Source organism: Loxodonta africana, chromosome 1 (genome assembly GCF_030014295.1).
Source record: "Loxodonta africana isolate mLoxAfr1 chromosome 1, mLoxAfr1.hap2, whole genome shotgun sequence".
NCBI lineage: Eukaryota > Metazoa > Chordata > Mammalia > Proboscidea > Elephantidae > Loxodonta > Loxodonta africana.
In genome coordinates, this window is record NC_087342.1 from 115,618,585 (window position 1) to 115,639,908 (window position 21,324).

Here is a 21,324-nt window from a genome sequence, read left to right on the forward strand (position 1 = left end):
GATTTTCTGTGAATCCATTTCAAATGAATTATAGCAATGAAAACGATTGACAGCGAGACTCTGAGATAGATAAACAAAACGTGAGGAGTTTCATGAGAAGTTTCCAGTTCTTAAGACACAAGGCAAATAAAAAACTGGCTCAACATCTATAAAATAATAAACTCATTATAAGTGACAAATTGACAAAGTGGATTCTGAAAAGTACCCAGGGTGGGAATCAGGTTCTGTAACTAAATAGCTGTGTGACCTTAATCAATTTAGCTATTCATGACTCACGGAAAAGTTAAAGATTCCATGAAAAAAGTCATGTGATAGAATTCACATAATGTAAGAAATCTGAACATCAAAGGCCGTGATGATGTTTAAACAAACACAAAGTACTGCTTTCAGCCATCAAGATGGTTTAGCAACAAATCATATTAAAAAGTAAAATTCATCTTTTGTTAAAAGTCAAATGTGGGGGAAAAGTAACGATAGAAGACACCAAAAGTAGCAAAAGAACTTTCTTTAGAGCTCTACCTAAAGCTGCCCCACTCATGAAAAGAAAACACACTGGTACTATGGCACGAGAACAAGCAACACATAATTAGTTTTAGCTGTAGGCCACCATCTACAATCTGGAATGTGAAACTTCACTCTCTTTAGTGTACAAAGTCAAACTGAGGAATAAAATTCAAACTGAGGGTCAGAATTCAAAGTGACCTTCTGTAAATTAGAGAAGTTAACAGAAATAAACACAAGACCAAAATGAAAATGGGAAGGCAGTCAACCACAGAAGAAAAAAGAAATCACGTAAATATAAAATAAGGACAGTCCAGCTATGCACAACCATGTAAGGAAAACACACACACACACACACACACACACACCTTGGAATAATAGTAGGTAACCGATTATAACAACATGGTACCAGATTACATGCAGGGGCACTACTACCCAATATGGCTAGAACTTGCTTATATAGAGGAGTTACCTAGTTTGGGCTGCAAACTAGGGGAAAAAATGTAGGACTTCAGAAAGGGATCAGAAGAGAAATACCAAAATGTTTTCTTGTTGGACAGTTTCTGATTCAATGGGTCTCAAGAATTTGTATTTCTAACAAACTCACAGATGATGGTAATGCTGTCTTAGAGGAACTGAGATCAGTCAGCTTTCTGACGGGCTGCCAGCTGGTTTCTCTAAAAAAAAGTTTCTCTAGCCTTCCCTAAAACGGGATAGCATCAGTTAGGTAGATGATGGATTCCTTAGATTGGCAATTGTTAAACACTTGTAAGGATTGCTGCTATGAAACTGTCCACTGAAATAAACTTTTAAAATAGAGCAGATTCTGGAGTTGGCGATCCCAGTTCCTCTTCATCTTTAGACACTGTGATTAAAAGTCTTTAGAAAGACTTTCCTTTTTTTTATGAAAGAGGAAAATAATTCAAATCATCCATGTCCCTGGTGTTTCCTTGCACAATCAATGAGTGTTTGGTGACACCTAGTGGTACTGATAAAATTATAGCTTCCAACTCGTTTTCTTCTTAAAAAAAAAAAATCAAGAAATTTTGAGAAATCCTTTTCTACAGCTTAATCGAATCTTTTAAAATACAATAATTTCTTTTGTTCTTCCTCGAAGTTACCAAACTTCCAATACCACAATTTATCTGACCCTGAAATCCCACTTATTTTTATTTTGTACTTCCAGCTGAAATTACAATGTCTTGAAATAATACCAACCTGTTGCCATCAAATCCATTCCAACTCATAGCCATCCTACAGGTCAGAGTAGAACTGCATGCAGTTCTCAAGGCTGTAAAGCATTATGGCAGCAGACTCCCATATCTTTCTCCTCTGAAGTGGCTGGTGGGTTTGAATTACTGACCTTTCTTTTTGGTTAGCATCTGAGAGCTTAACTACTGTGAAGTAACACCCAGGAGCTTGAAAAAGTTTACTAATTAGTATACGTGAAAGATTAAACATAAAATCAAAATGTAGTGGTATTAGTTAAAAAGATTAGAACCCCAAAATGTGGAGCCTTCATGTTCTGTTTCCACCATTGTCCAATTCCTTCATTCATTCTTTTATCAAACGTTAATTCTGCACCTGCCCTGCGCCAGCACTGTTCTATGCACAGAGGTAGAGTGGTGAAGGAAACAGCTGCCATCAAGTCAATCCTGATTCATAACAACCCGAGAACTGCCCTTCACAGGGATTTCAAGACTGTGATCTTTCTGAAGCAGATCACCACGCCTGTCTTCCAACACACCTCTGGCTGAGTTGGAACCGCCAACCTTTCGGCTAGTCGTAGAGCACTTAACTGTTTGAATGAAACAAAAATGTCTTAAACATAAACTTAAATCTTCACTGATCTTAGGTTTTCTGTTGTGGAATCAATCTCCCTTCCATAATGTTCTCCTTATATACATAATAACAGAAACTCCATTTCTTGTATTTTAAACAAGGATTTGTTTTTCTTCTTGTCGTCTAAGAAAATACAGTATAAACTGCCATCATGATAGTATTATCCATCAGATAATTATTGTCCAAGCTTAGATGAAATGTAACTTGTATCACTTTGTAAATCCTTAGCCTATGTTCACATTTCAGACAAATTAGGAATATAAATTAAAGCACTGCACAGAAAGCATGTGGAGTAAATGTTTTGACGCACACACTTACAAAATCTATCATTATGCAAAGAGGATAATCACCTTGCTAAGCTGGTCCTATAGTAATAACGGTCATCTCTTCCCTTTGACTTTTTTTTAAGCTCAATGAGTAATTACCACGTGACTTGACACCCTAATATGGAAATATCAATGCTTTGTAACTTCCTCTCTAATCTCTCCATTCCACAAAGACACATCTTCCAGTACCACAATTAACGTGATAGCACATGGCTTAAAATAATGAGTGGTCATGGTATTTTACTGAATAAGGGATCAGGTAATTACATGGACAATTACAGAATAAGAGGATAAGGTTAACATTGATTCCTTTGCCTATAATAAGAATTCAAAAAAAAACTGAGTACACAAGGCCAACATCCCAGAAATGCCCACCTTGATAGTCTTCCTCATTTTCTTAATACCTCCAATAAGCAGATGTCTGCAGCAGCCTCACCTCTGAACAAGACTAGGAGGTGGTTTCCTCCATAATGCCTATGGCTGTCATTGAAACTAATACTCAGAATTCAGAATTGTTTTCTCCATCTTCGTATGACTGCAGTCAAGAATGCTAATGATACATTTTTAGTTGTTCATTTAACACTGACCCCATTATTATGACAAAAGTTACTAATGAACCATTTTAATAGGTGGCCCTAGCTTGGCTACTAACCAAAAGGTCAGCAATTCAAATCCACTAGCTGCTTCTTGGAAACATTACAGGGTAGTTTTACTCTGTCCTGTAGGGTCGCTATGAGTCGGAATCAACTCAGTGGCAATGGGTTTAGTTTTTTTAAATTCTAACTACCATTTTTGATGGGATTAGAGAAATTCTTTTCCCAGGAACTCATAGAAAACTGGTGGTCAGTACACAGTTAATTAAAAAAATGGTGTTAACCAAAAAAATATCGCCCTCATATATATGCTTTAAAAAAAAAAAAAAAAACCTGCATTTTTACTAACCATCCAGTGGTAGAACCAAGCAGCTGAAGGCAGACACTGTAGCATTATCCAAGACTTGGCAGGGAGCACCACACACAGCAGCTGAGATGTTCCCTGGAGAAAATCCTGCTCCAAACACATGCACAAGCCTTCCACCCAGGCAGCCTTTAAAGACAAAACAATAAGTTCACAATCATAGAGGCAAAGCTGTCTTTCTTAACTCAAAATTCAAACCTTTGCTTTCCTATTGCCCATCCTTCTCCCTATGCCCTCCACAATCCACACAACTGCCTTTAGGTCCCTGGTAACCTCAGTTTCATCTCCACTGAGGCTCTGGCTTCCAGGATCTAAAGTCTGTTCTATTAGATTAAAATCATTTTCAATAAACTATTATGTTAATAGTTTTTTAAATGTGCCAGTTTTTATATTGAAATGTAATATCTATAGTTTTGAAATTTTTTATAAAAGAGTATAAAGTCCCCCCAACCACCTACCTCACTCCTCACAGGTAGCCATTTAGAGAGTTTCTTGCGAATCCTTCCAGAATTTTCTACGGGTGAGTTTTTTTTATACAACAGGATTATCCTACACATATTATTCTGCAATTTATTTTACTTAAAAGTATACTTTAAACATTTTTCTGAATCTATTTATCTAGGTCTAGCTCATCATTTTTTAGTTACTTAGAATTCCATTACATGATTATGACACAATTTGTTCAGCAATTGCCCTATTGATGGATACTTCAATTATTTACCCATTTTTGCTAAAATTAATAGTGTTGCAATAAATCATACATATTTTAGGAACTTTTTTGGTAATATGTGGTTTGTTACAAATTGCGAATTCTTAAAAGCGAATCTGCTCGGTCAAAGGAAGAGTGAATTTTTTTTTTTTTGTGTGTGGATATTGCCAAATGTCCTCAAAATAATGCTGCTCCAGTTTACTCTCCTACCAGCACTGTCTGAGGGCAACTGTGTCTAATGGGTAAAAGCATGATAATCCTTAACAGGCACTGAAGCAAATGCCATGTTTTGCTCCAGTCTGAGAACCGATAAAGGGAAATGTTGTTGTCTGAGCTCCACACTCCCAGACAGGTGGAACCCTCTAGTCCACAGAGCTCCAGGTGTCTACTGGCTTCATGTCAAGTCTATTATATAGTACTTGCACAGCCACCTGACAAGCTCAAGAATAACGCTTTTGGCATAGGGTGCGTTTTATACCTCTGCTCTACACCATAAAAATCATGGCCCTTAGAGAGTAAGAACAGTATTTTGGGAACCATCTGGTCCAAACCCTTTTATCAAATAAGGAATCTGAGGCTCACACAGGCAGTGTGCTCTAAGTTACCCAGCTAAGTGAGTGACAGACACAGGACCCAGATCCCATCTCTACAATATTCCATTCAGCTGAGGCCAGAGAAAAGTGTTCTAGGAAGTGGCCTAGTTAGTCCCTCATCAGTCTAAGATTCTGCTCCCATAATTTCCTCTATGTTTTCTATGTCATATTGAGATTTGAGGTAACCCGAACATAAGGTTTTAAGTGAACAGAAACCAAAACTATCATTGGAAGAAAAGGCAAGGCAAATTTCTGTATTTCTAAAAGGAGGGAAATTCAACAAATGCAATGGCACAATGCCATAGCCTTATTATTGGTAAAGTATGAATTCATCTGCGAAATATTACAAACTGATAAAAATTAACTACAGCAGTCCCTGGATTAGGAACAAGATCCGTCCTGACTGTGTCTTTAAGGATGTGTCGGTAAGCTGGAACAGGCGCACACGGTTCTTATTTAGCCTTACTTTGGCGCAAGAAAAGGCTCGAAGCCCTTTCAGTGATTTAAAAGCTGCACGTGCACAAGTGAAGGCGACTGTGATGAAGAATTTGTTGCGAGCAGGGGTTGGTTCAAATGTTTCAAAGTGAGGGCAAATTTACATAACATTAAAGGGCAAGTACGGGTTGTTCATAAGTCGGACATTCGTCACCCAGGGTCTGCCTGTGTATTTCTTAAGTTTAAATAATGCAAATTGACACATTTCGTCTAAAAATAGGTGAAAACATTTATATTCTACTTAAATGATCTAATGATGAGCTCTTACACATGGTATTGTTTAAGTTAAAACAAATTAAGTCAGGTTAATGCATCAAATTAAAATATCATCAAACACTTAGAGAATATACGCAATTTCCTTGATTAAAAAAAAAAAATCAAAGCCTTATAGGTGGAGAATGAAAAAGACAAGTCTCAAAAAAGAAACTGGGATGGTAAGTGATCAACTGTTCTTCTCTCTCCTTCTAGCTTTCAGATTAATGTTGATTTCCTACTTCTTAATCCACTTTCATAAAGAAAGTACTCTCTCTGCTTTGTTTTGACTTAGTGTTGTGAATGTGAGTCCCCAAAAAGACATGTTGAAGTCCTACCCCCATACCTGTGAATGTGGCCTTGTTTGGGGAAATAGGGTTTTTCTTTGAAGATGTTACCATGTAAATTAATGACATGATACCAGAGGAGGGTGGGTCCTAATTCTACATAATTGGTGACTTATAAAAAGCGAAGGACAGACAGGGAAACAGGCACACCCAGGGGAAAACAGCATGTGAGGATCTATTTACAAGCCAAGAAAAGCCCGGGGTCGTCAGAAGCTGAAAGAGACAAGGAAGGATCTTCCCCTGAAGGACACAGAGAAGGCACAGCCCTGCGGACACCCTGGATTCAGGCCTCTAGCCTTCAGAACTATGAGAAAATAAACTTCTGTTCTTTAAAGCTACCCACTTGTGGTATTTTTGTTACACAGCACTAGGACATGAAGACACTTACCAAAGTTCTCAGTCACTGCAGTAACAGTGACCCCCGATGTGAACACCAGAACAGAAGAAGCCCACCCTCTCATGCGGTCATAACCTCTTATTGGGTACTCCCCAGCAGGAAGGGAGGAGACAATGCACTGGAGAACAGTGTGGTTCCCAGAGACACCCACACAGGGTGACATCCCGATAAATATCTTAACATGCACAGCTCCTGTGATCCGGTCCACTGCAAAGGTTAGGACGTCATCCGTCTGAGAAATAGAGAGCAATTCTGGGGTGAAGGCCTTGCTGTAACCGATGACTCCCATGTGGTACAAATGTCCATCTACCTCTAATTCCAGGGCAAAGGAGCCATTGCCTGCAGGGACAATGCACTGGATGAGCTTAGCGCTGATGTTCACTGAAAGGCAGGCCTGTTGGCCAACGTGGACTGATGTAGCGTTCTGTCCTTTCAGGGCCGCACCCTCCATGGTCAAGAGGCCCCCACCGTGTAAGCCGAAGGTCTTAGGGAAGTAATGAAACACTTGAGGAAAAATGTAGAAGTGTCTGGAAACATTTCTCAAACAAGCATACCCATTTCTCTTATGAACCACTGACAGATAGTGCAGACCTGGGTTCAGGTCACTAACCTGGCATGCCACATGGCTTGCATTAAAGAAAGTTACACTACAAGGAGTATAATCATCCACAAAGACCACAAGCTCATTTACTGTGGTGCCAAACCTCTGCCCCTTAATCAGCACAGTGGTCAGAGACCCACTGACGTTAGTGGTCAAGGCATCCACAGCAGGAGTTGTCTCTTCCTGAATAAAAAGACTACAGTTCCCTTGACACTCGCTGGTTAGCCCATTGACCAGGACTGTGACATTCATGGCGAAGAAAGCTTCAGGCAAGGGGTCACCCACCAGGTTAACCTGGCAGAGGATTGTCTGGTCACTCAAACTCAAAATGGCACAAGTAAAAGGGCCTGAGAGCCCAACCTGAACTGACCTCCTTCTAGAGCTGAGCATCAGGCCCCTCACAGTGAGTACTGTCCCACCACAAGTAGAACCTTGTGTAGGGAAGATGGCAATTATCTGAGGTGCCAACACAAATCGCTGTGGCACCACAGACATATTGGCAAATCCCATCTGCTTCTGACGGACTTGGAGAGGATAGACGCCCGCCTCCAAACTGTGAAGAGGAAAGGAGCACCCAGACTGGCTCATGTTGCTCCTGAAAGACCGTGCCTCAAGGTCACAGTGCAAGCTCCCCAGAAGAATCACGGAGTTGGAGATGCTATTTCCTTCCACAAAGAACCACAGGCTGCTACTCGTGGTTTCTGCTCTCAGGGCGGTGACCACAGGTGTTGCTGTTCCTTCATACAGGAAGGTATACTCTCTGTGGGGGAAGGACACGTTGCCGACCCACACCTGCACCCGGGCCGGGATAGCAAGCATGTCCATACCAGGCAGCAGAGAGGCTGGTGAAGTCTCACACCAGATGTTCTCCTCTGTCAAGTTCATGATGTCACAGGACCGATTGCCCACAGCTACCCAAAGCAAGGCTGGGTCCTGGCTGAACCCTATTCCTGAAATGTTGAGGATGGTTCCACCTAAACATTAATATCAAAAACAAAATTTAAAATGGATATTTAGAACCAGGACTCATAGCACCTGTGTAAGTCCCAGTGAAAGTGGGAGGGAAAAAGCACTAGGGAGACCTCAATTATTTTACCTCACCCCACCAATATCAAATCTGTGATCATTTTACGGGAGCCATGGGGGCTGAAGTTCACGTAAGTAAATAATATAAATGGCTGTATGGAGGAAGCCCCCATTTCTATTCAATTTAAATACACTAATGAAAAATCAAAATCCCCAAAGTCTTTTAATCATCCCCTATACTATCTGACTTATTATTCTATATAGTATACGTATATTATCCTATATATATTCAACTTACAATTAACGAAAAATCAAATTTCTTAAAATATACTTATTTGTTACATCATTCTACCTAATATATATTAGAATATATTCCAGAATATGCAGAATATATGACATAGATGGCATATCAAAAGTCACTGAATCATGCCTATGAATTTCCTAATATTCATACACTTTGTCTTGCTCTCTAGTCAGGGAACATGTCAAACCCCATCTTCAGGAGGGAGGTTGGATTAATTTAACCCACAGCATAACCAAGTCTGTGGTAAGCTAAGAATTTTTTTAAAAGGACTTTATTAGACTCAAAAAGGATAATGTGCTTTTCACACAATCCCAATGATTATTCACATGCAAATATATAGCTTTGAATTATTTCTGAAAATTAGTGGTTTTAGAGATTCCTCTATTTATCGTGCCCTTACATTTCCCATATTGGTATTCATGTTTCTGACTATTTCTGGGCCCTTCAACTGCATCCCTAGAAGAAAGTGAAGACACCAGAGACTCGTTCCTCCTCTCCTCACACATGCAGTATCTGAAAGCCTAACACAGGAAACGCTTCCCTTGTTTTTCTAATATCCGCTGGAGATGTGCTACCCAGTAGATATTTCAGCCTCTTTCCATTAGGAAAAGGAAAGCCAGGCGCATCTCTTTTTCATAAAAATTCTTTAATTTCCTGAGCTTACTGAGCTAAGGAATCAGCGAATGTTCACACCCTTCAAAGGGAACCACTGGGTTCATGGATCATGAGGAAGGCTACTCTCTCCTGCTCCTGTCTCAGGCCTCAAGGGTCACAGCTGACAAGCTCCAAGGGTTAATTAACCCAGGAACAAAGCCTGAATGTCTCCTGTACAGACTCCCTGGATAAACGATAACAGCCACATCAGAGCCACTCACCTAGAAGGGATCCGCAGCAAGGCTCTATGTCAAAAACTTCTGTGAGATACTGGATATGGAGATCAACCCTACAAGACAGACAGTTGTTCTGAAATAACTGAGTTAAAAAAAAAAAAAAGTGAGGAAAAGACATGGATGTATTTTAGAAAGAAGAGAGAGGCAGTGGTGAAGTAAAGCAAATGTGAATGATACTACCTAGCAGAGACGAAAGGAAATGGTGGGGAAAAAAATACTGTGTGGTGCCTGTCCTGGACCAGTATCACCTGGTGACATCAGTCCCATAAAGCTTAGCTACTTTCTGAATGAGGAGAATTTTTGGTCCAGGGCCTTCAAGGCAGAGTGGGAGATGGGGGAGGTAGAAGAGATGGCTTGTGCAACAATTACAAATGATTTATTCATAGCCCATGACATAATCTTACAAAAGGTCTAGAACAGGCTCTTCCCCTTTTCACATATACAATGTCCACACCACCTGCACTCCAAGAGCCATGAAATTTTAGTTCCTGGAAGTTTCCTTTTCCCCAAGTAGTAAGCCCCTGGGTCATCTTGGGGGCGAACTGGCCTACGGGGTCTCTCAGATTTGTTCAAATTTTATGACTCTTATATGTATTCCCTAACTAAGACCTAACTCTGTAATAGGAACTCAAGTTGAACCACTAGACCATCCATAGACCTAAAATGGCAAGAGTTCACCTCACCCTTGTGAGTGAATGCTGAGCCCATTGATGGAAACTGAAATTCTGTGGAGGCCAGCCGCCATGGGGGGCAGTACCACCTCCAGGCCCTGAGCCGTCTGCGCATGAAGTCGAGCCCAGGTGTCCTGAATATGGACTTCCACATCCAACTCTGTGTAGTTCTGCAGCAGCGTCATTCCAATGAAAAGGGTGTCACCTCCTGTGTGTAGAAGAATCCATTAGCCTCTGTAATTTCAGCCTGTGACCTCAACCACCTCTTCAATTCTAAAACTGTCTTATATGATTAAACACAAGCTAAAAAAAAAAAAATTTTTTTTTTCTTAAACCCTGTGCATAATACTCTAATTCAGAGTTTTAATGACAACTTTTTTTTTTTAATGAAACTCTAACAACTATTTTAACAGAGCTATGGCCTATACCTCAAGGACATAAAAAGGAAAATTATCACAGCAAGTTTACTCAAGAAACAATAAATTATTTTCTTGCAAAAGCAAATCAAGAAGTATTTTTGAAGACTGAGGATCTTCATAACCAAAAAATAATATCCCATGTCCTTTTCTTGCCTCTTCTTTCTACTTGATAAAAATCTAAATCTGTACCTTCAGTGCACGCTGAACCTTATAATAATGCCACTTGCAAGTACAGTGAGGGAGCCCTGGTGGTGCTGTGCTTAAAGCATTCGGCTGCTCACTGAAAGGTCAGTGGTTCAAACCCACCAGCTGCTCTGTGGGAAAAAGATGTGGCAGTCTGCTCCCATAAATATGCACAGCCTTGGAAACCCTATAGGGCAGTTCTTCCTTATCCAGGGTCACTATGAAGTCGGACTCAGTTGGATGGCAATGGGTTTATTCATTTATTTGGGGATGGGGGTGGTGAGTACAGTCATTCCCAGCTTACGGAGCATTTTCACATGTTATTCCATTTGATCCTCACTCCATCTTGATGGCCTGTATGGGGTAAACAGTAGGATTGGCCTTTTGTTTTTGAGTAAACTCAGGCTACGCAGCCAAGGCCTCACAGCTAAATAACAGAAAAGTCAAGGCCTGCGCCCAGTCTTAGTTCTCCTATTTCAATTCCTTTTCAGTTTAATCATTCACTGTACTAGAATGCCATGTATACTATAGGCCTAGGAAGAAAATTCTGGCAATCTATTTCTGAAAAAACAGTCAATGAAAATCCTATGGATCACCACGATCCAATCAATCCCGTTGTGCAACCAGCTCGCCACGAGTCAGGGCTGATTCAATGGCAGTTAACAACAACATACTATGGACACTGTTCATTTGATTTCTTTTAACTCAGATATTCATTCTGTACCACGAAGAAGATGCTGCGAGAGGCACAAAAATAAGTGAAACACAGACCCTGCCCTCAAAAGGGATAAAATAGGAGCCCAAATAGCCTTCAAACCTATTGCCCTCGAGTGGAATTTCGACTCATAGCAACCCTATAGGACAGAGTAGAACTGTCCCAAAGTGTTTCCAAGGCTGTAATCTTTAAGGAAGCAGACTATCGCTTCACATCTTTCCCCACGGAGTGGCTGCTGGGTGCAAACCACCGACCACCAACCTTTCGATTAGCAGCCAAGCGTTTAACCACTGCACCACCCCACTAGGGCTCCTTAGTTCAAGTTACATACCATAAAAAGGGTGCAAATTATGTAATGGGGTTGTTCAAATCAAAATAACATTTTGGGTATCAGGAAAGGCCTTATAGGTAAGATGGTGCTGTAAATTCAATTTGAAAGACAAATCCCAAAAGGAAGTAAAAGAGAAGAGGGGACTTATAATTCAATTCTAAACTCTTTACAGTTTTACCCAAAGCCTTTTGTAGCATTTTCTCATTTAATCACCCACTGGCTTGGAGGGAAGAAAAGGAAACTGGGTGGTTCACTGGAAGACAAAGGACATGATAAACAGGTTAGGAACACCATGAGGGCAGAAGCTGGACAAGTTGATGGTGGTTCAACAGCTGAGGACCAAGAAAGTTAAACCTCAGGGGTCTTGACTTAATTCAGTGGACAGTGGAGACCACCAGAGGTTTCCAAGCAAGGGAAGGATCTGGTTGAAGCTATTCTTCCACTCTGTAAGACAAGCTGAAGAGAATAAAGGAAATCTGGTCTGCAGTCACCTGGAGTCTCAATGAGGACTGTCAAGTGTAACAACAGAAGTGGAAGTTAAGTATACTTACCTTTCCTGTGTCTCAGTGTGCACAGAGACACAGCTTGGGCTAAAGAATCTCTAAAGCTCTTTTAACCACTATTCTTGTTACGTACCTTTGAGTCAATTCCAACTCACAGCCACTGCATATGACAGAATAGAACAGCCCCATAGAGTTTCCTAAACTATAATCTTTACGGGAGCAGATCACCAGGTCTTTTTTCCTGTGAAGCAGCTAGTGGGTTGGAAATACTGACCTTTCAGTTAACCGCTGAGTGGTAACCACTGTGCCACCTGAACTGCTTCTTTTAGCCACTAGCATTTGAGAACCGTGTCAGGGCTGGTGTCTAGAAGACCCCACAGCCAATGAAGAATAGAAAGAGGTTGCTTGAAAGAGAAAATTTACAGAGGATTATAGTGCAGTGGGAAGATTACAGGTCTGTACCCAAATTCTTGATCTGCTATTAACTACCTGGGTGACTTTGAGTGACTCACTTTGGGCTCCCAGAGCCTTGGATTTTTCAGCAATAAGATAGTAATAAAGCCTACCCTACCCCATACTATCAGTTGTAAGGATTAAATTTGATACCATGGGAAAGTATTTGGGACAGTACAGCACATAAAACAGCCCCAATTAACTTCAATTTCTTCCTCTTTCCGCATACTCCTTACTTCTTCAGGGGTTTTCCATCTTGTTTCTACTCAGAAGTCTGAAGCCTGAGTATCTGCCAGAATGGTGGCATTGACTTCAACAAAGCATTTTTATTGAGTGCTTACTCCATGCCAGAGTTCCTGGGTGGTGCACTTAATGAGCTCAGCTGCTAACCAAAAGGTTGGAGATTTGAGTCCACCCAGAGACCTGGCGACCTACTTCCTAAAAATCAGCCATTGAAAAACCTGTGGAGCACAGTTCTACTTTGACACACATGGGGTCACCATGAGTCGGGGTTGACTCTATGGCAACTGGTTTGGTTACTCCATGCCAATTCCTGAGCTAGATACTTTTACCTGCTTTACCTGAAATTTTCACCATAAACTGGAAAGAATTATTCCCACCTTAACAAATGGAGAAACTGAAGATAAAAGAAGTTCAGTATCTTGCCCAAGAAGAGATTGTTAGGATTCATTCACATTCAGCTCTGTTTGACAGCAAAGACCACACTAATGGCCCCGCGCATCGAATTCTTCCTCCCTCTCCTCTTCCTCCTTTCTTCACTTTCTCCCTGGCTTCGCTATCATTATCAACATCATTTCCTGAATGGAGATGTGTAGCACTCCAGCTCAAAAAAAACTTTTCCCAGTAGGCTCCCATCCTTTGTGGATTTTATAGCATGTTTTTCTTTATTCTGCCCATAGAAAGATTTAAATACAAGTGTAAACTCCGAAAATAATGCATCACGTTGTATACATCAATAACATGAACTCCTTAGACTCTTGGTCAATTGTCAATCTAATACTAGATGCCTTTGAGGCACTGGTGCAATGTATTTATCCTTTTCATTATAGGTAGAAAATTTTATTAAAAGCCAAAATCACTGAATTCTGAATAGAACATGGAGCTCCCTCCTCCCGTTTCTACCTCTTTTGGAAGAATCTATACCACTAAGGAATTTTACATTCTTTGGTCGCCTGAGGCAGCAAATTCTTCTTCCACACTATCCGATCTGAGTAATATTGAGAAGCTAAAGGACACTTCCCTTTATTTATGAACTCTTGAGCAGTGGAAAATGAAAATAGTACCAAAAGAATTGAGCCCAGCTCTTTCTTTGGGAAATATGGTGGTCTTCTAAAATAAACCTTTAGATATGGCTACCATAAACTCTGTTATTTGGCATTCAATTAACCAGAAAGGTGTGTTACCTGCCATTTTTCCAAATCTACATGCTATGATGTAAGAAACTGTTATAATTCCATCTTGGCATATCATCTGAACCATCAAAGAAATATTAAATTATTTCCTGTAATATGTCTCAAAGGACAAAAATCCTTGATTAATCAGAACACTTTATCCTCTACTCAAATCAAATTTTAAGAAAAAGTATTTTATAATTAACTATAAGTGGCTAATTGCTTAGGATCTGCAACCAGATTGCTTGGGTTCAAATCCCATCTCTGCTACTTACTAAAGGTAGCGTCTTAAGCAAGTTACTTATTCTCTCTGTTTTAAGTTTCCTCACCTGTAAAATGGGAATAACCATCCTATAAATTTGTAACAAGGATTAAAGTCTACAACATGTCTATGCTATTAATACTGGCACATCCCAAAAAATCAATTCTGAGTCATAGCAACCCTACAGGATTTCCAAGGCTCTAAATCTCTATGGAAGAAGACTACCACATTTTTCTCCGTGGAGCCGCTGATGGATTCCAGCTACCGACCTTTCAGTTAACAGTCGATCGCTTTAACCTCTGTGCCACCAGAGCTCCTTAATACTGGCACATAACCAAAAACCCAAACCCACTGCCATCAAGTCAATTCTGACTCATAGCGACCCTATAGGACAGAGAAGAACTGCCCCATAGAGTTTCCAAGGAGCACCTGGTGGATTCGAACTGCTGACCTTTTGATTAGCAGCCATACCACTTAACCACTACAGCACCAGGGTTTAATACTGTCACACAATAGGTACTTAATAAATATTTATTGAATTAAAAATTACCTATGAATTCTCACATCATTTCCACGATGGAAGTGACCCCAATTTTACAGAGGGAGAAACACATATGAGACTGACTCCATGATGGGTAAAATGAGAAAACCAGTCCTCTAATTCTCAGGGAAAAAAAAAAAAAAATTCCATCCAAATTATAATACTATCTTCAATAAAAACCACAGGCTACTGCGTGCATTTTTTATAGGATCAATGCTCTAAAACAAAAGTCCTGCAGGGTCATGTATTTTACCTGCTAAGTTGCTTCTGTTCCTGCTTAGAGACACGATCACCGGATTTAAAGAGGAGACGTATGTAAATGCTGCGGGAAGAACTGCGGAATGGTCCTCTCTGATCACAGTCACATTCACAATGGATCCATCTTTTCCCTAAAAATCAATTTTTTAAATCAAACTCAGTAAATAAGACTGACTTGAGGGAAGAGAAGTACAAATCAAATTAGTTTAAAAGGTTAATTTCAAGAAAGTTGTTTTTAAAGGATATATTTGCTACTTGCAAGTATCTCTCTCTCACACACACACACACACACACACACACAGTGGCAAGTGCCTCGTGTCTACCCAAGTGCAGACTTGAACAGATGCAGAGGGACCTGCTCTAAAGGGTAAATAAGAATGATTTGCAATTAACGTGCCAATTGTTCTTAAGTAAATGGTTACTGCTAATAGGTTTGTGGAAGGCTGAAAATAGTTTGTTCTCCAAAGAATGCAGGAGTAAAATTCCCCAAGGCCACCCTCCAAACACAGATTTGCACAATAAACCCTTTCTTCAAAACTATTAAAAAGGTAAATTTCAGGTTAATTTCCTTTAAATTATGACAAATTTCTAAGTTGTGAAATGTGAATATAATCGTCCTGTAGTTTCCAATTTCAGAACAAAAAAAAATGAATAAAATGTATTATGTTTCTTTTTTTTTTTTTTTCAACTTTGAATTTTTATCATTTGGTAGGACGTTCATCATTTTGAGATTTTAGTAGCATCCTGCCTTCCAGGAAAAGAGTACTAGTAACCTTTCAGAGTTCTTTCTAAAAGATCAATAATTTAATACAAGTTTTTTTTGCTCAGCCAGTTGCACTGAAAAAAATTGCACTGAAGTAGAATTTAAATCCTCCATGTGAAAAAAGATCCAGAACATTTAGCAGAACCCAAGATCCTAGAAGGAAACTGATATTTTTAATAGGTTCTATACACTGCCCAAAGAACCCTTGTGATGCAACGGTAAAGCGCTCAACTGCTAACAAAAAAGTTGGCAATTTGAACCCACCCAGGAACTCCATGGGAAAAAGACCTGGTGATCTGTTTCCATATACATTACAGCCAACAAAATCTTTATGAGGCAGTTCTATTCTATCATATGGGGTAGCTATGAGTCAGAAATTGACTCAATGGCACCAAACAGCAACAATAACATACACTGCCCAGGTCTTTAGGTGGTGCGAACAGTTTAAGCTCAACTACCAACCTAAAGATTGGTGGTTTGAAACCACACAGTGGCACCACCAAAGAAAGGCCTGGCAATCTGCTTCTGTAAAGACTAGTATATAAGTTCCTAAATGTCGCCCTCCTCCTACATAAATCTCTTCACCTGTAACACTTTCTCCCAACATCCAACTTCCCAAAGGAATTGTCCACCTCTGTTTTCTTCAACTCTTTCTACTATTTACTTTTTAATCCATGACAGTCTGGGCTGGAAACCTGAGAATTATCTTTGGCCTCTCTCTCTCCCCAACAAGACACCCCACCACATGTTCAATCACCACCATGTTCTTTCAGTCCTACCTGTTCATAATCCATTTACCCTTTGTTTATCCCAGCTATAACTTACAGGAAAGAAGAGATGCTATGTCAAAAGACACCCTAAGCTGAAAAGCAAAACAACCAACTAGGATGAAAATACATGAAATATTTGACAAAGGATTAATGTGTTTAATACACAAAGAGCTTTTACAAATCAATAAACTAGTAATTCACAAAAAAAGAAAAAAAATGCAAATCCATTGCCAGCAAGTCAATTCCAAGTCGTGATGACCCCACGTGTTACAGAGTAGAAAAAAGAAGTTACAAACGTTCAATGAATATTTGAAAACTTATTATACAGGCAAAGAAAGGTCTCAGAGCTAAAGGACATGAGTCTCCAGATTGAGAGGATTCATCAAATGCTCATCACAGTAAATATGATTCATGCCAACGTGTATCATTGTCAAATCAAAGAACCTTAAGCGCTCACAGAGAAAAAAAATGAAGTTACCTACTGGGCAGTAAAGGATGAACCCTGCCCAAAGGAAGGTCTGGGTCTTGCCCAGATACTAGGAGGTAACCTCTAAGCCCTTGGGATATTCTGCTTGATAAGGGTGTCTTTGTTTACGTGAGAGCTTACCCCACATCCAAGAACCAATGCTAACAATTTGGTTTATTATGGTAGTCTCTTGGGCAATCTGCTTCAGTAAAGATTTATAGCCTTGGAAACCCTACAGGGCAGTTCTACTCTGTCCTAGGTCACTATGAGTCAGAATCCACTGGACAGCATGGACTGGTTTCAGAAAGGGGGTGGGAGAGCATGATTGGTTTACCATTTCCTTTTAATGTTTGCATGTATTACTTTCATCAGAATCAAAGTTTGTTTTTTTAATGTTTATCTTCTCTAGTAAAGAAATCGAAACAACATAAATGTTACCCATTAAAATAGTAAATATATATTAAAGTGATAATACCCAAGGTTGGCCAAAAGTGCCAGAAATCAGACACTAGCACCATAAGAGTTGAAGCATAAACTGAAAAGGACTTTCAGACAACTGGATGCCACATATCGAAAGCTTTAGAATTTGGGTTAATTTATCCTGAGCAAATAAATGTACCTAAAAGTACAGTGACTGGGTTGATCAAAGTTCTGCTGTTTACAATTGGAAAATTTTGGAAATTACATAAATGTCCAATAATAGGGAACTAGTTAAATTATGGTACACCCACGTATGTTGGAATTGCATACAGCTTACATATAAAAGCTAACTTTTCATAACATTTAAGAAGCTAGATGAAATTAAAATGTGGAACCAGTGATAAAAGGATATTCTGAACCCTCCTTCTCAGGGATCTTTATTTGTCCAAGAGATGGCCATCTTTTGGGGATCCCAAGAAGCTAAACTACATGACTGTTCAAGGGCCCTTACAGTTCATGGCTTACTTGTTCCTATACTGAAAGGTCCTATAAAGTTCTTACAGCTGACTTTCGGTTGAAACTAAGGTATTGAATAAGTAGGAAAACAAAAAGTTTATTTCATTTATTTAACAGATACTTAAAAATATCAGGCACTGTTTTAAGCACTTAACAAATATTAACTGATGTAATTTTACCCTCTTAATAGCCTATGAGGTAAGTTCTATTATTATTTCCATTTTAAGATGCAGAAACTGAGGCACGGGAAAGCTAAGCAATTGTCTTAATGTCACACTGTTGGTAAACAGTAGAGCTAACTTTTAAACTCATGCAGTCTGACTGGTTAGTCTTTAACTTAACACCATGCTGGCTCCCAGAGCTAGAGAAAAATAAGAAAAGGAGAAAACATTGGAGAGAAAGATAAATATGGCTGAATAGAGTCCATAGCTAATAACTACCACTGGTCTTTGAAAATGCATGGCGAGGTCTTCTGCCTGGGTCATGGGTGCGCTAGGAATGTTGATGACAATAAAGTTAACTCTTTATAGAAAGTCCAACTGTAGCTGTGAGCATGACTTTCCCCAGCAGCACCAGGAAAGGGCCTGGACACAAATAGGCCATGATATATCACTAACTTAAGAAAAAAGAGAGAGCTCAGGGCCTTGTTTTTAAGAGAAGAAAGAGGCAGTAGGGAACAACTGGGAAGGTATTTCATAAGAACTAGACATTCTAGAAGTTTCCGAGTTTCACCATCACATCCACACAGAAAACAAAATTGCTGGTGAAAATTAACTTATTTGTCTGTTTAAAAGAGGGTAAGATTACAAGATGTGTAAATCTTGCAAACCCAAACTCATAATATGCACTAGACAGATTTATTCTGTGGCGTAATGTTGTTGTTGTTAGGTGGCGTTGAGTTGCTGCTGACTCACAGCGACCCTATGTGTAATAGAAAGAAACAGTGCCCGGACCCATGTCATCCTCACAATAATTGCTATGTTTGAGCCCACTGTTGCAGACACTGTGTCAGTCCATCTTGTTGAGGGTCTTCCTCTTTTTCGCTGACCCCCTACTTTACTAAGCATGATGTCCTTCTCCAGGGATTGGCCCCTCCTGACAACATGTCCAAAGTACTTGAGACAAAATCTCACCATCCTCACTCCTAAGGAGCATTCTGGCTGTACTTCGTCCAAGACAGATTTGTTCATTCTTCTGTGGCATAATATTAAGAATGTGGACTGGGACTGCTTAGTTGTCTTTTTAAAAGAATTAACTGATGTTAACTACAAGCCCCACTGGAGGGGTCTATTTCCCATTGCATAGCAAGGCAGGCAATATAAACATACTTTTATGATGAGAGCTTATGTCAGTTAATTTTGTTCCAAGAAGTGATTCACTCAAACCCTTATGTTATGTGTTAATAATGGTAATCCATCCACAGAGGAGATACCAGAGAATTCCACTTACCCTGGGTGGAACCTTACATTGAATCCTTTGTGAATTGCTTACGTTGACATCAATGGCACAAGATTGAGACCCAAATAACACCAGGCTAACACCTTCCAAACCAGAACCTCGGATGGTGGCCCAGAGACCCCCTGTAACAAAAACAACATTTTCAGATGGTATCCACAGCCCTATAGGCAGAGGAAAAATTAAGCACCTCCAAGACAGATTAAACCAAATCAAAAAAACATGAATCTCCTTAATTTGTCAAAACACAAGGCAATCCTCAAAGACTGAAGTTAAATATATAGTCTATCATATATAAAGAGAGAAATGGTAACTAGAGAGCAGAGAGAAGTAGTAAGACATTCCTGGAGATATTTAAGAATAAAGCATAGAGGTACAATACTGCCATGAGTAAAATAGATGGTTTGTGAAAACTCTTACTGCCCTAGATTTTTTAAATATTATCACCGCCAATCCTGTAAAACTTACACTTTTCCCAAGAAATCAAGCATAAAAGAGTATCATGGTAGGAAGAGTAGTGGACTTAGTAGAGTCAGGGCCCAGATTACTCTGCCACTTAAACCCACTGCCATCGAGTCGATTCCAACTCATAGCGACCCTATAGGACAGAACAGAACTGCCCCCACAGAGTTTCCAAGAAGCACCTGGCGGATTAGAACTGCCAACCTCTTGGTTAGCAGCGGTAGCACTTAACCACTACACCACCAGGGTTTCCCTGCCAATTAAAAACAGGTTTTTATGCTACTGTTCCTTAGCTCAGTGGTCCTCATTTCCCTCATCTTTAAACGACAACCTTAGCCCTTGCAGCTTTGTAATTTGATACCACACATACCAAATTCAAGGAGCCCTGATGGTACAATGGTTAAGTGCTGGGCTGCTAACCAAAAGGCCCAGAGGCTGCACAGAAGAAAGACCTGGTGATCTCTTCTTATAACTATCACAGCCTAGAAAACCCTAGGGGCCGTTCTACTCTGTCACACTGGGTCCCTATGGGTGGAAAATCAACTTGACAGGAAACAACAACAACATACTAAACTTCGGTCACCACAATGTATATAAGTGACTGGCATCACCACCCTCTGCCATCAGAATTTCTCTGCTGGCTACTGAAGAGCAACCACAGAAATCCCTGTATCCTCACTGCAGACATGGGTAAAAAACAAGATGGCACCAATCATATGATATCATGGCATGCTTTCCCATTTTGAAGGGCAGCCCTCCATATAGCTGCTGAACAGATAAAACAAGAAAACACTGCTGCCGAGTTGATTCCAACTCATGGTGACTCCATGTGAACAGAAGCCCCACTTACTACTGATGAAGGAAATGATTCTTGTCCACCATCTCCCCACAAGGGGTACAAGAGAGGCTGCCAAACAGACACTACTCCTTAAGAATGGGAAAAGAGTTCAGTAACAAGGTTATCTTCCTCAAAAACATCAGCAAGAAAAAAGAAACTTATGTAACCTGAAGAAAACTTCTGGGGAGAATATGACTGGGTGAAATAATACCCTGAAGAATCGGGGCAAGACTCCAATGCTGTTATTATTGTTGTCGGATGCCATTGATTTCAACTCATAGCTACCCCATGTGACAGAGTAGAACTATCTCATAGGGTTTTCTAGGCTGGATTCTTCATGTGAGCAGATCACCAGGTCCTTCTCCCATGGAACCACTGGGTGGGTTAGAACTGCCAACCTTTAGATCAGCAGCTGAGTACTTAACCGTTTGCCTGGGACTGCCCCAGTTTTAGTACTACAAATCCCACGTCCTGGGAAATCCCTCACTCCTGGAAAAACTCAGGCAGTTGGTAGCCCTATCTGTGCTGGGCACTCTGTATAGAGGATACAAAGATGACTCAGTCACCTGTCTGCCCTGTAAGGGCCTATTATCTAGGTGGGAGCTGAAGAAGGTTTGTGTGGCCTCAACTACAAAGGTAACTTTGT

General features: G+C 40.1%; 1 protein-coding gene across 1 annotated transcript in view; it reads right to left on the bottom strand.

The window, feature by feature from the left end:
• The window catches only part of PKHD1 (PKHD1 ciliary IPT domain containing fibrocystin/polyductin), a 595,384-nt gene that overhangs the window by 501,889 nt on the left and 72,171 nt on the right, over positions 1–21,324 (bottom strand). The window contains exons 27-32 of the mRNA XM_003404439.3: positions 19,373–19,503; positions 14,984–15,119; positions 9,924–10,119; positions 9,226–9,293; positions 6,411–7,994; positions 3,612–3,755 (exon numbers count right to left, since the gene is read on the bottom strand). Of these exons, the coding sequence (XP_003404487.2) occupies positions 3,612–3,755; positions 6,411–7,994; positions 9,226–9,293; positions 9,924–10,119; positions 14,984–15,119; positions 19,373–19,503 (2,259 nt within the window). The remainder of the gene's footprint in view (positions 1–3,611; positions 3,756–6,410; positions 7,995–9,225; positions 9,294–9,923; positions 10,120–14,983; positions 15,120–19,372; positions 19,504–21,324) is intronic.